Source organism: Cynocephalus volans, chromosome 9, assembly GCF_027409185.1.
Source record: "Cynocephalus volans isolate mCynVol1 chromosome 9, mCynVol1.pri, whole genome shotgun sequence".
NCBI lineage: Eukaryota > Metazoa > Chordata > Mammalia > Dermoptera > Cynocephalidae > Cynocephalus > Cynocephalus volans.
The window spans coordinates 110,078,486-110,102,109 of NC_084468.1; the positions used below are offsets into that span (position 1 = coordinate 110,078,486).

Sequence of the window (23,624 nt, forward strand, 5' to 3'; positions counted from 1 at the left end):
CTTCCTTACAAAAGTTTGCCTTACCATTTTCTCATATGTACGAAAAAGAAAATTATATGCTTTCAATGTAGTAAGTAGCAGGGAATTATCACGGAAACCAGAGCAGTATACTTAAAAAATTAATTCAGAGAATTAATGTACAAAATGGAAGTATATCCTAGAGGTAAATGCATAGACTTTAGAGTTAAACCTAGGTTCGAATCCTACCTCTGCCATTTTCTAGCTACATGGCTTTGGATAAGTTTCCTCCACCTTCATGTTCATATCTATAAATGGAAATACTAATACCTACATGAAAAGATTATTGGCCAGAATAAAGGAGAGAATAGCTTATTTTACCTATTATTATTAGTCAACATGTTTGCTAGACATTTGTAGTTTAGCGAGGCCAAAATAAAACTTGCCGATTTCTATCCACCTTCCCATCCTCCCCAAATTGATCTCTGTCCACTGTTTCACAAAAGCTGAAGGCAAACCTTGTTATCATTATTCCTTCTTGTCCTTCTGTACCCCAGCATTCCAGACCATCAGCAAGTAGACTCTGCCTCAAAAATGTCTAAAAGTGTCCTGAATTTATCTGCTTTTCTTCATCTCCACTACTACCCACCTAGTCTAACCAGGGCTAGTATGATAGCTTCTTAACTGCCAATTATTTTCTCCTGCATGGTGCATTCTCCAACAAGCAACTCATGAACTTTAAAACTATAAATTAGATCATCATACTCCATTGCTTGTTTAAAAACTGTCCCAGGATTTCCAAGAATTAAACCTAAATTTCATAACATTGACCACATGGCATTAAATGACCCAGCTTCTGCCCACGACCACCTGCTCCTGCTTTTACTTTGAGCCAACCTTGGTGCACTGGCCTCAGCTCCACCCTTTGTCTCCTTCCAACTCTGCATTCAGTGTCATCATGTTGTTAGATCAAAATCTGCCAAGGAGGACGTGTTTACACCATGAAAATCAGCAAATGTTTTGGATGGGGAAGGTTTGTTTCTTGAGAACAGTTGCTGAACATTTACTGCACACTGCCAATGCCAATCGATCTGGATTCCTTAAAAAATGCCAATCTCTCCCCTGCCCTTCGCCCTACGCACTTGTAGTTCTCTCTGTCTGGAGTTTTCTACTCTGCACCCAGCTGTTTTGCTCTGTTTTGTTTGAGGGGAGGAGGGCATTTATCTCATTTTGTCCATATATCAGGTAAAATGCCAACTTCTCAGAGAGGACTTATCTGACCGCAGATCTAATGATCCTCCTCCTCCTCTCCCCAGTATCACTCACTTATTTTACCTGGTGATTTCCTCTTAATACTAATTGCTATCTAAAATTATATGCTTATATATAACATAATTTATATGAGTCTGTATAGTTGGTCTAATAAACAGAGTTCAGTGTAAACTTCTTCAGTCTTATTCAAAACTGAATTCCCAGAAATACTCAGAATAGCACCTAAAACATAACAGGCATTTCATAAATATTTGTTGAATGAGTTATTTAATAAGTGTAAAATGATGATGATGATTGATCAATTAACCAAACTGTTGTTTCAATATGCAACTGTTATTCATATTTATTTATTATGATTTTTGTTAGTTTATTGTTATATATTTATCATTTGCAGATTTTTTAAAGAAACTTCCAGCAGAAAAGTGCAAATCCTTTTTAACTCATGGCTGAAATTCCAGAAGACTTTGCTGCATTGGTTGTGGTCATTCGGATTGACCTCTGCCTTGAAAAGCAGCACAAGTGTTTTAGGCTCTGTGGTATTTAGTATGATGTGATAAATTGCAGTCATATGTGAGGACACACTGAAGCATTTTATGGTTTAATTCAGTTTCAAGTGCTTAAAATACTGCTTGAGCTATATTCTCATGACTTTCCCCTGAACCTTCTGGCTCTTATTCAGTTCTCTTATCTATAGGGCATTTCTTGTTGCTACTCTGTGCTTTGCTGTTTACCTTTTCTTAGTTCGATTCACTAATTCCAAAAGTTTTACCATTTGGTGATGCTTTCAGACCTGGGCTTCCCAAAGCAGAAAAGTGTGAGTCTTCCTTATCTTCTAGATACCCACGCATGTTTTCAGCACTTACCCTTTATGTGGCAACTGGTTGTACGTAGCTTAAGTATAAGGGCCTATCACTCTTCACATCAACTTAATATGAAAAGTTTGCTTGTTTTGAATTTTATTATGAAAATTTTGATGTTGAGTTAAACTATTTTAATGGATTTACGTCTATGTAAGTAATTTATCTAGGTTTATGAGAATTTTTTTAACTTAAGATGATCTTATGCCCTCACCTTTATATTCAAAGCCTGTGAGCCATTAATAGATGCCACCACTTTTTCAGAGAACAGAATTATTATGCAAGAAAGCAGTAAAACAAGGTGGTATGACTGTCAGGGGATGTTACATCCATAATTCAGTGTGTAGTAAGGAGGTATTTGTAAAGAGAACGGCACACACACACACACACACACACACACACACACACACACACACACACACACACACACACACACACACACACACAAAATTCGAATTTAGGGAAATCTGACTTAAAATGATAACTTTTGGCCAGAAGATTTCTTGGAGATGAGCCAGTCCACTTCCTTTATTTTACAGATAAGGGAATTAAAGCTGGAGACAAGTATTTTGTCAGAGCTTGCAGACCGAGGTAGTGGCAGTATCCAGAACAATATTCAGGATTTTTGCCTTTCAACCACGTTCTTGCTCACCTATACCATATGTATTAAATATTTTAAGAAAGTCAGGATATTCCTTGAAATATCTTGCTGATTCTGCATGACATAGATTTATAAAACTATTTTTTCTTACATGCTATTCATTGTACTCTAATGAATAATACATTCACCCGTTATTTTTCTTTTCCCAAATAAATAAATGTTTCAAAACACTTTTAAGCAAAACCAAATTAATTGGAATCAATAATTTCAATATGCATCTTTTGAAAATAAGTTTCAATTTAAGCATTGCTCAAATAAACTGCTGCGTAGGAGAAGATGCAAAGAATTCATTAGGTGGAAGATGATAACATTGCCAATGATCATTTTACATTTATTAAAATCTATGACACTAACTTAATACACTTTATAAGTAAGTTCTGATTACAGTCAACAAAACTGTTATGCTTCCATGGGTTTTATTAATATGTAACAAGCATCTTAACATTGTTTTGTCAGAAGATGCTTATAGAGCACATTCTTCTAGGTGCTGCAGATACAGTGATGAAAAGAAAAGGTCTCTCTCCTCATAGAGTTTACATTCTAGTCAGAAAGATAGACAATAAACAAATAAACAAAATATAACATATAGACCAGTAGTGACATGAAATGTGATGAGGTTAAATAAGGCAGGTTGCATGCCCAGAGAGTGGGGAGTGGGAGCTCTTATTTTTGATGGTAGTGTAAGGACAGTGAAATATGAAGATCTGGTAAACAGTGTTGCCTGCCAATGAAACAGCCCTGAAGTGAGGTCAAGTTTATTATATCTAAAAATCATAAGACAACCTGGGTGGCTGGGCTATGTGTAAAAAAGAGGAAGAGCCTTGAAAGATGAAACAGGCAGGGTCTAGATCACATAGGCCTTCTAGGGTTAGAAGATCACAAAACCCTTCTACGGTTTTCAATAGAGAAACAACAAAGGATTTTGGAAAGATTTCATGGAGAAGAAGCTGTCAGGAGCAGTGCTGGAGAAGAAGCATGGAAATGGAGATGTGATTAAGAGGCCATTACAGTAGTTCCTGAGAAAGATGATAGTATTTGAAATTAGTGACAGTGTAGCATGTAAAGAAATTTCTTTTTCCCTCTACTCATCTTAAGTTCATTGACTGGGGCCCTGTAGACTAACAAAAGACAGATTAACAAGAGAAAGGCATAAAGATTTTCCGAGTATTATTTTTGTTTGACTGGAGAACCTGAATAAGGAAATGAAGACCTGAAGAAACAGTTAAGCCTGAGCATTTCTATACTAGGTTTGATGAAGAATAGAAAGTCATGAAAAAAAATGATAGGAAAAAAAAAAGGGTGTGAGCTAATGGTAGTAAGTTGGGGGAAACTGCTCAAGTCCTGTTTTTCAGATTCCTCTCAGCATCCTTCCATCTTCAGAGATAAAAATGCTCCTTTCATCTGGTTATAGGGAAGATACCTTTCATATGAGGGTCTTATGAACTGCTTCAGAGAGAAGAAGATCAGAGAGTCCTTCCTGCACCTGCCATTTCCCAAAGTCCTTCAGCTTAAAATATCCAATATTTTACCCATTTTGAAGGTCAAGCCAATTGGACTTGTTGATGGAATTGGAAGTGTAGGAAGTTAGAAAAAGGGACAAGTCAAGCATGAGTCTTAGATTATTGGCCTTAGTAATTTGGAGATGGGAGAGAAAAGATTTTAGGGCAGATTATCTAGGATCATTTTTTGTACATATTATATTTGTCCAAAATAACCAGTGGAAATGTCAAGTAAAATGTTAGATATGAAAGTTTAGTTTTCAGAGCCATTCAAGTAGAGATACAACTTGGGAAATCATAAACGTTTAGATGATAATCTTTTTGTGCAGACTGAGTGCTTGTATATACCAGAATCTGTACTATGTTTTTTCTTTTTCTTTTTTTTTTGTCTTTTTGTGACCGCCGTACTGCGCTCAGCCAGTGAGTGCACCGGCCATCCATATATAGGATCCGAACCCGCAGTGGGAGCACTGCTGCGCTCCCAGCGCCGCACTCTCCCGAGTGCGCCATGGGGTCGACCCTGTACTATGTTTTTTCACTTCATCCTATAGTAGCCCTATAAGTTAGATACTGTTGTTTCAATTCTATGGATTTTTTTTAAAAAATTGAGTTCTAGAAAAGTTAAGCAACTTGACTTAGTTCTCATGCAGTTGTTTATCAATGAAAATGGGAGTTAGAGCCAGTCAACCTGATCAGGGGACAATTTCTTAACTATTACCTACTGTTTCCACATATCAGCTTGTCTACCATATTCTGTTTTATATAGACTGTGTTTATGAGTTTCTTTGGATTAAATATTATTTTTATATTAAAAAGAGCATTGGTTCTAAAAGTAAAATAATCTTGAGGTTCTCTGTCATTAAAATAGTTCATAAAATAAGAATATTCATAAATTAGAAATCACAGGATTAGTGTCATCAAATCAAGAAATGTACAAATAAGGGTTTTATAAAGTACAAAGTTCAAAGAAAATGTTAGATATTATCTAAGAATATAGATATGTATGGTAAACACATACAAGGATAGACAATGCAGTCAGTTGGGCTGTATGTGTATTTACATTTATTTGAGGGTGGGGGCTTAATGTGTGCACAAATTAAATAAGCTATTCTTTATCTGTCTATTCACAGCCTTATATACTAAAGGAATATAGAGATATTCTGGCTATAGATTTGGCAAAAAAAAAAAAGTTATGAAGTGTCTGTGTGTCAGCATAATTAATAGGTCTGCAGGGAAAAGTTCAGTTATTAGCATTTCTAATTAAGGACATTTATCATCCAACTGAGAGAGGGAAAAACCTCATTCTTATGCAGGGATTGCAAATTACTTTTTAATGGAGGGGAAACATGATGCTTTTGCAAAAGTTAATGCTAATAGCTGAAAGTACTAATCACCATGCTTTATTTATTATTGGTGAGGATATGAAGACCTTTAGAATTAATACTGTCTGTCATGTTGTGTAGTTGAAGAGGGTCATTACATTACAAATGGCCCTATAATCAAAAGAGAGGTTAGGATTGTGTAATACTACATTTTACATCTGAAGAGAGTTGTTTTTTATATGTTCCACAAAGATGGCATTTTGTCAGTATTATTTGTGAGAAAATACTATAGAAAACCTTGCTTTATCTGTTATGATGAGCCTTTTTTTTTTTTTTCTTTTTTTCTTTTTTGTGACCGGGAAGGGGATCGCAACCCTTGGCTTGGTGTCGGCCGCAGTGCGCTCAGTCAGTGAGCGCACCGGCCATCTCTATATAGGATCCGAACCCACGGAGGGAGTGCCGCTGTGCTCCCAGCGCTGCACTCTCCCGAGTGAGCCACCGGGTCAGCCCATGATGAGCCTTTTTAATAATAAAAATTGCTTGAAAATTTTTCATAAGGCACCAATGACTCCATAAATTAAATAATGCTAGAGTTATCTTCAATTACCAGAAACTAATTGCATTTAACTTACTTGCATATTTGAGTCTATGGCACCTTTAGTTATTTTCATTGGAGTATTTGTCTTAAATGGGAATTTTGTTTCCAAGGTTGATAACTGATTGCTGTTTCACTTCTTCTTTATTTCTAGCAAGATTTTGCACCATTCTGTTAGTGACATAAGTATTATAAATCATTTATTTAAATAATTTTCTGTGAATCAGCTAATCTTTAATAGAAAAAAATCTTTCTACATAGAATTTCATTTGTATTTTCATAAGATAAAAATGCAAAAGAAAGATGATTTAACTTCCAAAACCCTATTGAATAAGAGCTAGAATTGCCATTATGTTCCAATAATTAAAATTTGATAAGATAATTTCAATCTGTTATTCATTTACTTCATATAAGCTATACATCTAAGTACACAAAGAAAATTCAACTTTGAAATGGCAATATTTCCAATATTAAAGAAAAAATTTATATAGCCTAAAAGGTAAACATTATATATTATAGAAAATAATCTGATTTCATTATGAGGAATTTTTTTTTCTTTTCTAAAGTCCTCTAATTTTATCCTGCTAATAAAACAATCATTTTTGCAGCTTTTGTTGATAACTATTCCATAAGTATATAATTTTGTTGATAACTATTCCATAAGTATATCATATTTTACTAAGGAGGAAAGAAGTTGAAATTTGGTGGTAGCCTCTAGTGTTTCAGGTATCTGTTCCAATATCTGTGTTGAAAGTTTTTTTTTCCTTAATATCCTATAAATAGTGATTCCTCATATTCTTTTTGTAGGAATAAAATTGTTTAGTTAATATTATACTTTACTTATTAATTTTTTAAATTGTTATAAAATATACAACACAAAATTTACTTTTTAAATCATTTTTAAATTCATGTTTCAGTGACATTAAATACATTCACATTATTGTGCAACTTTTCAGTGTCATTTTTCATAACATCACTAAATCGTTTCTTTTAGTTTTACTTGTCTCTGTGGTATACAATTTATATTAAGGAAACATAGTGTTTTTGACTAAGATTCCTGCAGAAATAATGAAAACATCAAGTGATAGTTAAGTGTGTGTATATATATATATATAATTTATATAAATATATTTTTATAATTAATTAGCAGTAATAAATCATTTTACAAAATGTAATTTGTAAATGCGAAGTTGTTGGTCATGTTAAAAATGTTGCATACTTATTCAACATTGTTGCATACTGTACATATTTTCTAGCTTCAAATTTAAATCTAACTACATAATCTTCAATGTTAATATAGAATGGCTGAATTTCAATACATTTTCAATGGATGGCTTACTTACTGTGAGAAAATGAGTTTACTTCATGGGAAAAAAAGAAGCTAATACTTTATTACAACAAACACACACCCAGTCAGGGAACCCATTCACCAAATGTTTGATGTCAAGAATGAAATCGGCTTTGTTGCAAAGCAACAGATTTCAGTAAAGCAAAAATTCTATTTCTGTTGAATAGTTTTTTATGTTTCAGGAAAGCATGTTTAATTTATAGGGGCAACATAGAAAGTGTAATCTGCCTGAAGTTTGAACTTTAAGTAGTCATTTAGACTCATTCATTATACTTATTTACACGTATTTTGTGATAGAGCAGTTGCCTGAAACTTTTTTCCTTTTAAAATTTTATTTGAAATTTCCTTAAACTTCATTTTGATATATTTGTGCTTATTTAGCCACCAGTCTTAAAAGGCAATGCTCGTTTAATTCTTTCTCAAATTGAAGGGTATAAGATGTGACTCAGACAAGGCTTGGTACTACCCATGGTATGATGGACAAGCAGAGAATTAAATGGTGACAGTCTTTCTGTGTGTGTGTGTGTGTGTGTGTGTGTGTGTGTGTGTGTGTGTGTGTGTGTGTGTGAATTTGTTCTTTGCACACTTTAAAAAATGTTGTTCAGAATAATATATATTTTTTGCTATTCGCTTTAAAAATTTAAGAACGTTCCTATTAATTTACCCATGTTTATTTTCTATTTGTAAGTATAAGTATGTGTGTATACATATGAGGATATTTCAAAAAATTCATGGAAAGATTTGAATTATCTTTTAATTCTATTTTTCCACAAACTTTTTGAAGTATCCTCATATATGCACACATACACACTTTAATGTATATAAATAATACACATAATTTTACAAACTGCAAATTGAAATTCTTTTTATCTTCTGACTAATTGTAACTAGAGTTTTGACTACTAATTATGATTCTGACTTGTAATTCAAATGTGCACTGCACCCTCCTAACGTCTACAATTCCAAGTTTCTGAGACTTAGACTTTTTATTTCATTTGTATATTGCACCTCTTTCTCTGGCTCACTATCCTCTGCCTTTGTGATTACATCTTGCCTCTTCTTTCTGATTGCATCTGGTTTTCATAAATCAGTTCCAGATGAAATTGAACAATCTTGCCCTATTACACCACTACCTATATAATTCATCATTATCAGATCCATTCAAGCTGAACATTGGCCTCTAGTATTCTGATTCTTCTCATGGGATTCAGGATTAATTGGGACCTTCTGTCTATCAGTAGCATACTATCTCCAAAACTTTGACCTTTGTCTGCAGTCTTGTTCTTTGACCCCAGCCTTAGGCTAATACACAGATTGTGTATTTCTAAAAGTTTTCAATTCTTTGAAATTTCATCCATGTAGTCACTAGACCAGTTTTCCATACATAAAATTAATGGGAAAGTTAATACAGACCAAACACAAGGCCTAGTAGTATGCATTATGTCTCTATATAAAGATGAACTAAACAGAATTATCCCTTCTCTCAATTAGTGTACAACTTAATAGATGATATTGCAGAAGTATGTTGATAATAATGATAATAATATATAGTAAAACATCTGAAATAAGAGTAGCATGGATTTATCTGAGTTTAATGAAATTAGAAGATATTTTTTAAGAGTTCAGAATTTGTTCTCTCTGTTTATTATGAATGAATGTAAAAAAAATGGCTTAATTCTTTAAGTCTCAAGTTCTTCATTTAAAAAAATTAAACAGTAATACTTACCTTATGGAATGTGTGTATTAAATGAGTAATACGTATGTAAAATCATATCTGGTATCAAATGAGTGTTCAGTAATGTGATATTCATATATGTATATTTCCAACACATATATGTATACATGTACATATACATTTTAATCAATATATAAATACATGGGCTAGAAGTACTGACCATAATTATGATTTCATTTTTTGACATACGAATGTTGAGGTTCTGTGGTAACTTGTAAGAGGAGACAACAAATAAGCAATTGGGTGTATCAGCCTGGAGCCAGCAGAAAGCTCTGGACTGAAGATAAAATAATAGTAAATATTGTGCAACACTTCACATAGGATATACCCATAAAAAAGTTGGGAAACAGAAACATAAGCACCCTGGACAACTTCTTCCCACAGTTAAAAGGAAGGGTTAAGGAACAAGCAAACAAATATGCACAGAAAAGCAAGAACAAAACCATAGCTTCACAATTCAGTTTAGCACACAAGAGGAAGTGCTGAGATCTGTGGTGGCCAAGAACTGGGGAACTTGTGTCACTCCTCTGACAAGACTGTTATAGAAATGAGATTTACTCAAGTGAAATCAGAGGACGTTCTCATTTTTTTCCCCTTGATTTCATTTTCTGCCTAAAGCTGAGAGGTAGTGATTTCCCGAGCTCATGCTATCCAGTGGGCATGTAAGAAGTTGGAATGGGGTGGAGGGTTAGTAAGCTCCATTCCCAAGAGTAAAAGTCAAAAATAATGGAGGCACAATTCAAATTTGGGTTTAGTTAAATCTCAGTAGAAGACTTAGAAATTTAGAGCATAGTTTCTGTAAGGTTTTCCTTGAAAATAATATTAATAAAAGAATCATAATAAGACCTGTATGCACATCTACTGGGGAAACAAGAAAGCCAAGACAGTTGTAGAGATTCTACCACATTCTCTAGTCTTGAAGTGGGGAAAAAAATAAGAAGAGAACTCCAAGCCCCTATAAAGTGGGGCGTAGCAGATAACAAGGAGAGAAAAGGAGATTCTGGGGAAGGTTTTTGGCTTGAGAAGATGCCCCTTAGGAATGTAGCATCACCTGAGGGGCCACTGCTCAAGCCAGGATTGTGTGTTGTCACTAGTGTGCTTCGAAAATCATCTGGAAAAATAAGATATTCTCTGGTATGAACTTAGTGAGTTTGAATTTGCTGAACGTTTTTCTGGGTATATATATATTTTTTTCTGTTTGCTTACTAACTCAGAAAATATATCAGCAACAACATGTAGTTTATATACAAGGAAAGAAATCAGATGTTCTTGACCAAAGGAGTTAGTCATCATTTCATGTGGTTTTCCATATGTGTGTCACCAGACGCTTTAGAATACCAAAGATGAAAGCTTTGCTTGGTAGTTACTGGGCTTTTTTGTTGTTGTTTACTTTTTGTGGCTGGCTGGGATGGGGATCTGGGATCCGGGATCCGAACTCTTCACTTTGGTGTTATAACACCACATTCTAACCAACTGAGCTAACCAGCCAGCCCTGGGTCATTTTTAACAAGTTTAAGCATTGTGGATTAGAAAGCAATGTGCATATCACAAACATTCAGGTCTTCCTTAAAATCTCACCATAAATTTTTAAATTTTGCACTTTAAAATTTATTTCAATGTGTCTTCCACAAAGCTATGATTTTTTTGAGAGCTAAGTATCTCATATATTTATACTACAGAGAAATCATTAAGATGGATTATGATTCAAAATGTTTGCCAGAATAACACTATCATAGGGTTCAGTTGAAAGGTTTGTGGGGGAAAAATCCTGAGAACTGTAACACAGAAATCTATAAAATTAAATTAGACCTTTTATATGTCAATTTTCTATTCTTTTAAAACAAGTATAAAATACAAGTTCAAATACATTCTAACTTTCTGCTAGGTGTTATCCTAAGCATATTACATTGCCCTCAGTACCTCCTTGGGTAGATTCTATTCTTTTTATTATTTCCATTTTACTGATGCAGTCTGAAATTTAGTGAGCAGAATAAGAAATCAGTAAAAGAGATTAAAGACCCCTGCATCTCCTTCCATCCTTTGACTCTGGGACCATGATTCATCTCTTCTCTCAATTTATCATATGAACCCTCTCCTTCCCATGAATGCGTACCTAAGGACTCAATGACTGTTTGCTATTATTGATACTAATATGCTGCATGATATTTTTGAAGTCTTATTTTGATGTGCTTTAGTATTATAAACATGTTTATAATACTTCCATATCTATTTTGGAGTGTGTGTGAAATATTTGTAGCACAATCTTACCATTGTTTATACTAAGCAACTAGTGAAAAGGCAATTGTGCTATTTTTTTAAATATGTAGTTCATATACATATAACCAATAGAGTGAGAGTTACTTTTCTTTCCTTTAATGTAAAGTCAAACAATAATAGGTAAAATTTCTACAGTCATGAATTTTACAATATGTTAATGTAAATGAAATGCTTAATATAAAGTATCTTACTAAGAAGGATATATATGGCAACAATTGTTGGCATGCAGCTTAAATTTAATTGCGTAGGTTTCTGGGAGGTAACATGCTTCCTTACAGTGCCTGACTCAATTGGTCACACACATTCTTTCATCTACAATAGAATTTGAGCTTCCTGTATACAGCATAAAAATAACAGATCACCAAAACCATTACATTTCATAATCATTTTCTAGTCTGTTAATTTTGGGCCTTACACATATGAGCATAAAAGCTAATTGGTCCTATGCCATCAGTAATTACAATCAAAGAACTTAGGGAAAAGTTTAAAGAGTAGTAGAGGAAATATCAGCAAATCATAAAATTATTAGAAAAAATAATATTGGAAGGTTGTGAATCTCAACACCATTCTGTGATAAGAAGGGTATTTCATAAAAATTTTATGGGTAGATGAATGAGTGAATGAATGGCTTTATTTACAGAATACTGAATGGCAAAAATAAGTAGGACTTAAACATCAGACAAAGGGAAATAACTTTATGGGAGCAAAAGTAACGTGGTCTTTCTTATCATCTGACAGTATCTGAGGGCTTTATTTTAGATAAATGCAGCTAAAAGAATCTTCACTGTTTCTGTTTAGAAAAGTTAAAGTTTGAAAAAATGGTTTTGAAACACAACCAAAGGCAGATGATTTTTGCGTTTTAGTTATGGTGACATTCCCCAGAATTCTAACTAAATATGACATCTGACCTTCATCACAAAATGAGTCTGCTTACTTTGTGTCATGCAGATGATGTACTCCAAGTTTCTGTCAAATGTTGGATTTTTTATAGGTTGATAATAGAGTTTGAACAAGAAATAAAAATAAATTATTTCACATTTATATTAAAGATACAACAAAAATGATTCTTTGTCAGCTTATCAACATAAAGTTATTTGCAGCAAGTGGAAGATTATAGCTTTGAGATACGATGTGAACTCCCCCACCCCCCCAAACAAGCATTGGTTAGTATGGAAAAAGGGTTTTAAATACCCCGGAGACTCAGTTGGAATTTTGTAATAATGATAGTCATAGCTAGGAATATAGTTTTTAACAGTGCCTTGTTAGTTGGCCAGCTATTTCATGCCCGTGGGTATGATCCAAATCTGATTTGTGCTATTTTAATGTGATTTCAGAGAAATTACCAGCAGTGCTTCTTTTGTGGCAATTAAATGATGTTGTTGAATCAGCACCTTTAAAACAGGATAAGAGCATGACATATGCCTTTTGTGCAGAGTCATTAGGGGAGATTTCAAATTCTAGTTCAGAAATGAAAATATTTTTCTTGTAACAAAATTAAAACTCACCCAATCACTTGTCTTATGTGTTCAGAAATTTTACTTTGGTAAGACATTTTCAAAATTCTCTTCAGTGATTTTGTCTACAGTTAATTATTATTAGTTTGTTATTGTTCTTGACACTTATAAGCACTAAGAGTTGATTTTCATTTCTTTCTAGGATACCCTGCATTGACTGGAACTGGAACAATCAATGTCATAGTAGATGACGCCAATGACAATGTCCCCACTTTTGCCAGTAAAATGTATTTCACAACAATTCCTGAAGACGCACCAACTGGTACAGATGTTTTATTGGTAAATGCTTCAGATGCTGATGCTTCAACAAATGCAGTTATAAGGTCAGTACATTTGCCTTTGTAAAATTTGATTATTTTCTCATTAAACATTAGTCTTTGGACTAAATTAGTACCATGTTTAATTTTACTGAAAATTTTATAATGTTAACTCATAATCTTATTCTGGCTGTCTATTGCTGAATATCCAACAGTCCCTAAAATGAGGTTTAAAACAACAATTTTACTTAATCTAAAATTCCATTTTATTTGTCAATTTTACTTATGTTTTTATCATATCTCATTATTTTGTAACTCAGGACTACAGTGGGTCCTGGTACCAGTCAACTTCATGTGGCTGACTGGTGTGACTTAGTGGTATTTGCCTGGTGACTAAGTGGTCTGGAGGTTCCAAGATGGCTTCACATGCATGGTGCCTTGGCAGGGATGGTTGGGAGGTTAAGGTCAGCTAGGTCCCCTCTCTCCTTGTGCAGTCTCAGGACTTCTCTCTGTGCTTCTTTAGCAGAATAGTTGGACTTTTTACTTGGTGATTTTGGGCTCCAAGGGCCTCAGGTGAGAGCTGCCTGTGTTCTTAAAGGTCAGGCCTGGAAGTGGCATAGCATTACTTCCACAAAATTCCATTGGCCAAAGCAGCCATGACCAGCCCAGATTCAAAGGGAGAAGAAATACACACCACTTCTTGATGGCAGGGATGTCAAAGAATTTTGACCATTTTTAAGCTACCACTACTCTCAATTAAAATATTTGTGTTTTCTTAGTTTAAAAATTTATTTTACTCTACTTAAATCCTCTTAAAGTGGCAAACAGCAATATGGTCGCTTGTTCAGAGAGGACATGAAAAACAATTGAGCTGTAAAATTGGGTTATCTAGTTTGTCCCCTTCCTCCATGTCCATTCTAAACTTAAGAAATGAAAATTTCCAAATTTTCTAGAGAAAACCTCAAAGACATAAGTATTTTTGCATACCTCCCGCACCTTCTGTAGAATGGTGTTAGGTAAATTGGAGTGGGGTAGATGTCTATGAAAGTAATGGATCAGATGATAGAATTTAAAGAGTTCAGAGGAATCATCATTCAAGGGTAGCATATGTACTGATACAGTGATGATTTGATTAATAATTTATTTTGTCGTCTGTTACTAATTTCCTTTTAAGAAAATTGTCTTGGGAACTGGCTTTAATTAGTCTCTTCCTCTTGGCAGAGATGATTGAGTGAGGGTAGGCCTCAGATGCATTTTTCCTTTAATAAACACTTGAGTTGCTGATGTGAATAGCAGTGGTGAACAAGGCTAGATATCTGCTCACTTCGAATGTGCATTCTTTTTGAGGTGACAATTAACATAAATAAATAAGATTATTTCATATAGTGATGAAAGTCTTGAAAATAAAACAAGATAATACAGTAAGAGTAATCAGGAAAGATTTTAGGTTTTATTTTTGTATATGGTGCCTTAGCCTATTTGTGCTAGTATAACAAAATACCTAAGACTGGGTAATTTATAAACAGCATAAATTTTTTGCTGACATTTATGGCATCTGGGAAGTTCAAGATCAAGGTACTACCAGGTTCTGTGTCTGGTGAAGGCTACTCTCTGCTTCCAAGACGGTGCGTTGTTGCTTCATCCTTCAGAGGGTATGAACACTGCATTCCTACATGGCAGATGAGCAGAAGAGAGGGAGAAGCACTTTCACAAGCCCCTTTGTAAGGGCCTAATCCCATCCATGAGGGTTCTGCCTTCATGACTTAATCTCCTTCTAAAGACTTCACCTCTTAATACTTTCACATTGGCCATTACTTTTTAACACCTGAATTTTGGGGGACACATTCAAACCATAGCAGATGGCCTCTCTAAGGAGGTGAACTTTAAGATAGAAGTGCAGGGCAGTGGGATAAAAGTAAGTTTATTTTTATCTAAGAAGGTCATTGTATCCGGGCCAGAGTGAGTAGGGGATCAGAGAGCTAAGCAGGGGCCAGATCAAGTAGGCCATAAAAGAGCTTCCAAGTCATAGCAAGGAATAAGGATTTTAAAATTTATTTTTAGGCAGGAAACTATTGGAGAGTTTTAAACAAAGGAGCAACATAAACTGATTTATACCTGGATTGGACTGGGGGAGGCAGGGCTATAAAGAGAAGCTTTACAGAGACAAACTAATGAGACCATGTAGGCACTAATGAATATAGTTATACAAACAAGAGATAGAGTAGCCTTGTACTAAGGTGGATAAATAACAATTGAGTGCATAGATTTGGAGCATATATGAGTATTTGAGTTGGAAGGAGAATTAAATGAAAGAGAGAAATTCGAATCATCTACCAAGTTTTTGGCTTGCACACCTGGGCAAATTTCCTGAAGTGGGTACAGTTAGAGAAGAAATAGGGTTGGGAGAAATCAGGATTTTTTATTTGAGTACAGTTTGAGGTGACTACTAGTCCTTCATGTAGAGATATCAGCTAGGAAGTCGGAGATATGATAAGTTGAAGATTAGGGTTGGGATCAGGGCTAGCTATACAGATTTGGTAGTCTTCAATGTTTAGAGGACATTTAAAACCAAGGGACTGAATCAGAACACTTAAGGAGTTTAGCAAGAGAAAGAGTCCGGGACTGCTTTCTGGGAATTTTCCAATATTAAAAGGCAGATATAGAAGAAAAAGTTACCAAGGCAGCTTAGAAGGTCTGGCCAGTGATTTAGGAGGAATCCCCAGACAGAATGGACCCATACATGCATTATAAATGAAGGGAAAGCAACATACAAACTTGTTTCAGAGGGCTGGGATCTGTTTGGATCATTGTGCTTAAGTACCACCTGGAGAGAGTCAGGTACAACTGAATTTCTTCTTGGATATGATCCCCAAAAGGCCAGTAAATATCCCCTTCTTTACCTCCCCTACACCAAAGCGTAGAAATAATGAAATTCATTCTCTAAAATTCAGTCCAAAGTCTTCAGCTTAATGTTAAGAGCAAAGCCTTGTGAATCAAGCTATGTGGAACTGAATCCTGACTCTGCTATGACTGATTGCATGAGGATGGGCAAATTATTTAACATTTCTGGACAACAGTTTTCCTATCAATGGATTAGTTATACTAATAATTAAACTGACTTTATAAAGGATAAATAAAACATTAAGTGAACTATTTATTATAGTGCCTAGAACAAAAAAAAAAAAAATGCTCGATACCTGTCAGCCCGTATTGTTCTAATCCATACAAAACACTTAGCCCTCCATCTGTTACCTGTTGGTGCTCAGTAAGTTTCTGATACCAATTTTGGAAGAGATGGCCTGTCCATTGTAGTGTGATAATCTAATAATTCATTATCTGCCACGCAGAGGAAACTTTCTCTAAAGATACCATATAGAATATTGCAAATCGGTAACAGGACAGTTCTCTTGTCTGAGATGTTTAAATTCCCGAATGTGAAGCTGAATGTTTACAAAATTGATTTTTCCTTCTATGGATCTATTCGTTTATTGCTAGAATAAAATGCTAAGATGATAGACTGTTTTCTTCTAGTGTGTGTCAAAGATTCATTACAAAGTGCTGTCCTGTGCTTGTGAACTATGGTAATCAATGTAAAATTGTGTAGATAATCTTGTTCATATTTTCTGAATGTTTTACAGAGTTGTACTGGTAGGTCTGGTGTGATTATTTCGGTTTAATAGTATGAATTGTGATGGTTTGGTTGGATTATCGAATGTGCATGCATGTTCGTTTAATAAGAGGAAATTATCCTTATCCTTTTCCATTGACTGAAATCCAAAGAAGCCATTTGTGAAAGTCTTCAAATAAATATGCAAACTACCATACAATCAGTTAAAATAAAAATTGAAGCCATTTTTATCCTGTGAAAAACACATTACATTCACTTGTAAATTAACTTATGGCAAACAATTATTACAGCTTTAAAGTAAGTAGGACAACCTAAATCTTTTTTACTCTGGCTTGATATAGTCTTAATGGAATATAATACATTTATATATTAGGTGTGAATGACTCTTTGTTATTCATTTAATCTGGGAGAAAATTCACTCTCTTTTCAGGTTAAAAGAGCTACTGTTTTAATTTTTATGTTGCTCATTTTAAACTTTACATATTTAAATTGTTTACTCAACTACTAATGTGCTCTCTATTAGGACAATCCTTTATGTGTCCTAATAATTTGTTGATTTTCCCATATGATCTAGCATGATCTTGTACACAGTAGCCACCCAACAAATATTTATTTGTGTTTTTATTCCTACCTGTTTGGTCAAACTATGCATTTATATGAATGGTGTACTTTCTTTGAGTTATATTTCACCTTTAATATTTTCCCCTCTAGTCAAACAGCCTACATTAATTCCTATTCTTGATCTATCTAGTTTATTTATTTGCTTTCCACATACACATTCCAGAATTTAGCTTTTACAGATATGTATTCTCTTTTCTTCCAGTTAGATCAAACCTCTATTCAAATCTCTCTTCTAATTTTTTTCATGTCACAAAACTGGAGAAAGTCATAAAACTGTATTGACAAGGTCAACATTCTAAGGCAAATTCCTTAACTTGTTCTTTTAATCCCATCCCATTCAATTTCCTCCAAGTCTTTAATTCAATAGCTATTGCATTGCTCTCTTGTAGTTTCAGGTTATCCCTTTTCCCTGGATCATTTATTTATCTACAGAAATGCTCAGGATACCTGGTATTAAATTCTGGTTACTTTATTTGCTCACCATGACTTAGTAAAGTCATTTTAATGTCCCTAAGGTTCCATATCTGCTTCAGTAAAGGTGGAGATAAGAATTTATACTTTACTGTTGGTGAGAATTAAATATTTCTTGACCACCTACTATGTATCAAACAATATGTATGGAATCAGTTAATATCCACAAACATCTCTTGCACAATTATTGGGACATAGAATTCACTAAGTTAATGTTAGGTTTTTTTCCTTTTAATCTTTCTCATGTCTATTTATTCGTAATGTATAGTTTTTGCACAATGTCTGACACATAATAGTGGCTGGCACTTAATTAAATACATTGAATGAATGATTCTAATATTTTCTAGAAATGTTCCTTTTATTCACCTTACTTTTACCACAGATGTTTGCAAAGATGGCTTTACTACCTCACAGTTTCTCCATCCATTTATTTCTGAAAATATTTCAATCTGATTTCTCCTCTATTGCTTTCCTAAAAAAGACTGTATCAGAATACTCTACTGAAATTTGTCAAGGCCAGCAACTTCATCTGAGTCAATATTTTCCTTTACCTTTTGCATTGTTTGCACTATATAGATCATCGTTTCATCGTTTCTTTTTGACATTTTTTGCCTCCTGTAGATCTATGTAAATGTTATTTCTTATTTCTCAACTTGCATCTCTGATTTGCCTTCTGTATCTCCTGTTTCTCTCCCAGCCAAGTAATCTGAATATTTTTTCCTCAGTCTTTTCTTTTATTTAAGAGAGAGAGAGAGACCCATGTCCGTGGCTACAGCCATCAACTTTGTGCAATAAAATGTACTCTAAATCTGTACTATCAACTCTGACTCCATTCCAGAGCTTCCCACCCATATTTATAACTCTCTGGTAGACATACTCTATCTGAATGTTTTGTTGGCCTCATAAACACAATGTACCCGGAACTGCTAATCTTTCCTGTTTCTCATCTTGGATTTCTGCTTTCTCTTAATAATGCTGTCTTGCTGTCTTCATCTACACCTTGTAGCTAAGGGTCATCTTCTCACTCCATAGTCAGTCAGTGGGCACATTCTCATGTTTCTTCTTTTCCACTGCCTCTCACACCCATTCTTTTCTGTGCACTCTTCCTGCCAAGATTCTAGTTTAGTCCATAATTACATCTTGCTTGGACAATTATAATAAAAATTACCTTACTTTCCTGACTCTAGTTTTTAGTCCCTCCAATCTAATACTACACTATACTGTAAAATTAGGGAGCCCTTAACATGTACTAATCACTTGGTTAAATTCTGAGGAGTTAGGCACTCTAGGTCCCTTAGGGAGTATAGTTTAATACAGGAGGTAATTTTGTAATCTTGTGATTATAATCTCTTGCAATAAGTATAAGTTAAACACAGAATGTGTGGAAGGAACAGTACAATCAATGCTCCTTGAGAAAATCAGTAGAAGCTTTAAGTGATTAATGATTTTTAGGAAGGCAGAAAAATAGTTTATAGGCAAAGAAAAGGATGAAAGACCTTCTAGCCAGACAATAACAGGTACAAAAGCAAAGAGCTATGCAAAAGCGTAGCATCAGAGAAACAACCTTTCAATACAGCTGGTATAGGTTAGGAATGAACCTTGTATATACCACATGACATACTCAAAATTTCCTTCTTAATTTCATAGGAGAAATAATGGAAGTGTTTTAGGCAGAGCAATAACATGGCTAGTTTATATTTTATGATGATTCTTCTCTCAGTGTTGTGGAAAATAATTCAGACAAAGCAAAGCCTGAGTGAATGAAAGGGCAATGGCAATCATATGAACCAGCCTGAGCATTCATTGACTCCTTTTTAACAATGATACTCCCTTCCTTGAAATCTTTCAATTTCCAGTTTGCCTATGGCATAATGCCCAGTCTCCATATTCCAATCACTTCATAAACAGCCCCAGAGTCTTCCCAAGGTTATTCTGCACAAATCCTCCTCATATAGCCAAAATTTTGGCCTCACTGGATCATTTTCTGCTCCTGGGAAAAGTATCCATACTTTCCCAAGTCGTATAGCTTTGTTCAAGTCGCTCTATGTCCTAGACCAGGACTCGGCAAACTGCCACCTGCAATGCCAAATTCGGCCCAGTGCCTGCATTTGTAAATAAAGTGTTATTGGAATTCAGCCATGTCCATTCATGTACTTTGTTTTGTCTATGCCTGTTTTTGCACTAAAATGGCAAGCCGAGTACTGCAACAGAGATCTTACAGCCAGCAAAGCTGAAAATATTTACTATCTCGCCCTTCGCAGAAAAGGTTTGCCGACCACTGGCTTACAACACCTTTTAAAAATCCCTTTTCCAACACTATTTGTAACAGTTTAAAAGGGTAGTCCCTTTAAAACTTAGCTTAAATTTAGCCTTCCATAGTAAGGCTTCATTTTAATCATTCTAGCCAAAAGTGTAACGCTTTGTCTTCTAAATACCTAGAATGATATTTCTTAACAGTTTCATAGCACTTTAACCTACTGTCTTGTTTTGCATTTTCTAGATGTCTTTCTTTCATTTAGGATATAAGCTTGAATCTAGGATTTTTTTACTGATTTATTCATGTTTCTGTTTTTAGTTCATCTATCCATTTACTATGTTAAAATATAGGTAAATTATGGTAGACTATACATAATTGGTTATTATATTATAATTGTATGTACATATCTGTTTAATTATGTGTGTAAACCTAGACCTTTGAGTGCTTAACATGGATCAATTATAATGCCAGGTGCTTTTCTTACGAAATTACATTTAATACTCAAAACTACCAAATGAAAGGAGTATACATGTGACCACCACTTCATAGATGAAGAGAGAAGTCTTAGAAAAGTTAAGACATTTTATGAATTTAGCTGCTTACTGTTAACGAGGTTAAAATTCATGTCCAAGTGAAATGTGTCCCAAAGTCTAGTCTCTTAACTGTTACTAAATTATTGTATTCTTGCTGCATACAGTATAGTGCCTTATGAAACTAGTAGGTCTCAGGAAAAGGCAAAGAAGGTTAAGATAATCAGAGAGGGATATTTTAGCTTTACAAATGCCACAGAAATTGATTCAGAATTCAGATAACAATAGTTTCAGTTTCTGCAAATAATTTGAAATAGAAATATCTTATTCTAGAATCAGAAAATAAGTTAACATGTTTGTTGATTTGCATTGAACTAAATCAGTGTATGATTCTATATTGACACACCTTGAGCAAGGGTCCATTTTGGCTTTAGCAATTGGGTGCAGCATTTATTGTCTTCACTACATTTCCTCAGCTGAGTTTTGCCTTCTTTAAATTGTAATACACTGGGAAAAGTGCCTGTTAAAGTCATAAAAAAAGAAATTCAAACTCTAGATCTACTGTTTATAGATTGCACCCATGTGTTTCCTTGTACAATTATTCATCTCCCCTACATTCAGATTCTTCATCTACAAAAATCCAAAACTAAAACCAAACTATTAGAATTGTTTTGAGATTTAAATGAGAGCATATATACATTGCCTAGTAGTGTGTTTGGTACACATTAAGAAGTGACTAAGATGCTAGAAATCTTTAAGGAGCAGCATCAATGTTTAACGTTAAGAAGACAGTACAAGACACAATCAAATAAATTTCATAATCTTACAAAAAAATGAATGTGGACCAGAGAAGAGGGAGAGATCTCCCTGAGAAATGAGAACTGAAGTAATCCTCAAATAAGAGAGGCAAAAACCTGAGCATATTTATCTTAGCAGTCTATCTTCTATTTACAGAGCAACTGTGTTTCTTCTATTTCTCATTTTTAAAAGCTTAGAAGTATAAATTTGCATGCAACTGGTGTTACAGAATATCTCACTTAAAATGTACCTTTCGCATACTTTAGAATCTAGTAGAGTCTAGAAAAATTAATCACTTATTAATATGACAATTTATTCTTTCATTTAAAAAATACTAAATATATTGCCTACTTTTAAACAGATAATCATATGGGCAATAGTGGGTACAATAGTGTAAAATAAAGAATAAGAACTTACAATATCAGGTTTATTTATGAATTGTTTAGTTGAACCTGGACCAGATGCCACATCGTTTGCCTTTCAGCACATTGCTTTTTCTAATACACCATGGTTTTGACATATACAAAAACCCAAATCTAAATTTTTAATCATTCTTATTTTATTTTTATTTGCAAATGTTTAAAGGAACAGATATTTGATTGAACCTTGAGCTTTGCTGTCATAAAGCTGTAAGAAAGTTTGTGGCAGTATTAAATACTTTTTTTCTATTAAAGTATTTGGTAATTACGTTTATTAATAGCAACAAAGTTCCCAAAATATTAAGTCACAATTCTCATGATCCAGTTGTATTAGTCCATTTTGTGTTGCTATACAGAAATATGTGAGACTGGGTAATTTATAAAGAACAGAGGTTTATTTGGCTTACGATTCTGGGACAGCTGTGTCTGGCGTGGGCCTCAGGCTGCTACTACTCATGGCGGAAAGTGGCAGGGAGCCAGTGGGTACAAGCAGATCACATGGCGACAGGAAGCAAGAGAGAGAGAGGAAGTGCCAGGGTCTTTTAAACAAGTTCTCATGGGAACTAATGGAGCAAGAACTCACTCGCTAACACCCCCCCCCCCAGGAGAGCATTAATCCATTCATAAGGGATCCATCCCCATGACTCAATCAGTTTCCAACACTGCCACATTGGGGATCAAATTTCCACATGATTTTTGGAGGGGACAACACATCCAAACTCCATCACCAGGTTCCTTGGATTAAATTATGCAGAAAATTAGATTATTCCATGAGTCCTGAATATAAAACTCTGATATTTTTATTTTGATAAAGGGAACAGATATTATCTACTGCATGAGGGTAGTAATTACATTTTACAAAGAGTCACTTCTGGTGCAAGAAATATAGTCAGTGCTATTCTCTTTCATTCCTGATTCTGGCATGTGGGTGTGGCAAAAAGTGTTAGAAATATAAGTGATATCAATTACATTATCAATACTGAAATCGTTTCTCAACCAAACCTCGTCTATGATTTTTCTATTTTGCTGCCATTTTATAGGACCTCTATTCTTGTTAAATAGTAGCTCCTCAGTAGTTTGTAATCGTACTATAATAGGGTAAAAGTGCTGAAATGTTTGTTTTAAGCTTTGTGCACAATAGGAGGAATGTACACGCTACTGGCTGCAATGTAGGGGTGTGTGTGTGTGTGTGTGTGTGTGTGTGTGTGTGTGTGTGTGTGTGTGTGTGTGTGTGTGTGTGTGAAGTTGCTATTAGACATGTGCTGTTGCTATGTTTATATGGGCACAAACCAAACTATAGAAACGTGTGGTTAATTCCCAGACTATCTATCTCTTTGTTGGTCTAAAAAAGTAATTAAAAGACATCCATTTCCTTGCTACACTCCAACTTTAAAAATTATGGACTACAGCTGATTTTTGAACCTTCAAGCTTAGCTATTTTTCTTAGCTGATCTCTGGACCCCCACCTCAGACACAAAATCAGGAATACATAGAGTTAGCTTTACGCTTCAGAAAAAAGAGAGAAGCTATTCTCAGTGGAAAATCCTGTCCGTTAACCAATCTGGTTAGCATCAAAATATCCATGAAGATGTCATACCTCTCCTG

General features: G+C 34.5%; 1 protein-coding gene across 2 annotated transcripts in view; it reads left to right on the top strand.

Moving 5' to 3' along the window:
- The window catches only part of FAT4 (FAT atypical cadherin 4), a 157,765-nt gene that overhangs the window by 93,363 nt on the left and 40,778 nt on the right, over positions 1 to 23,624 (top strand). For both annotated transcript variants that reach the window (XM_063108595.1, XM_063108596.1), the window contains exon 7: positions 13,181 to 13,361. In XM_063108595.1, coding sequence (XP_062964665.1) covers positions 13,181 to 13,361 — 181 coding nt within the window. The remainder of the gene's footprint in view (positions 1 to 13,180; positions 13,362 to 23,624) is intronic.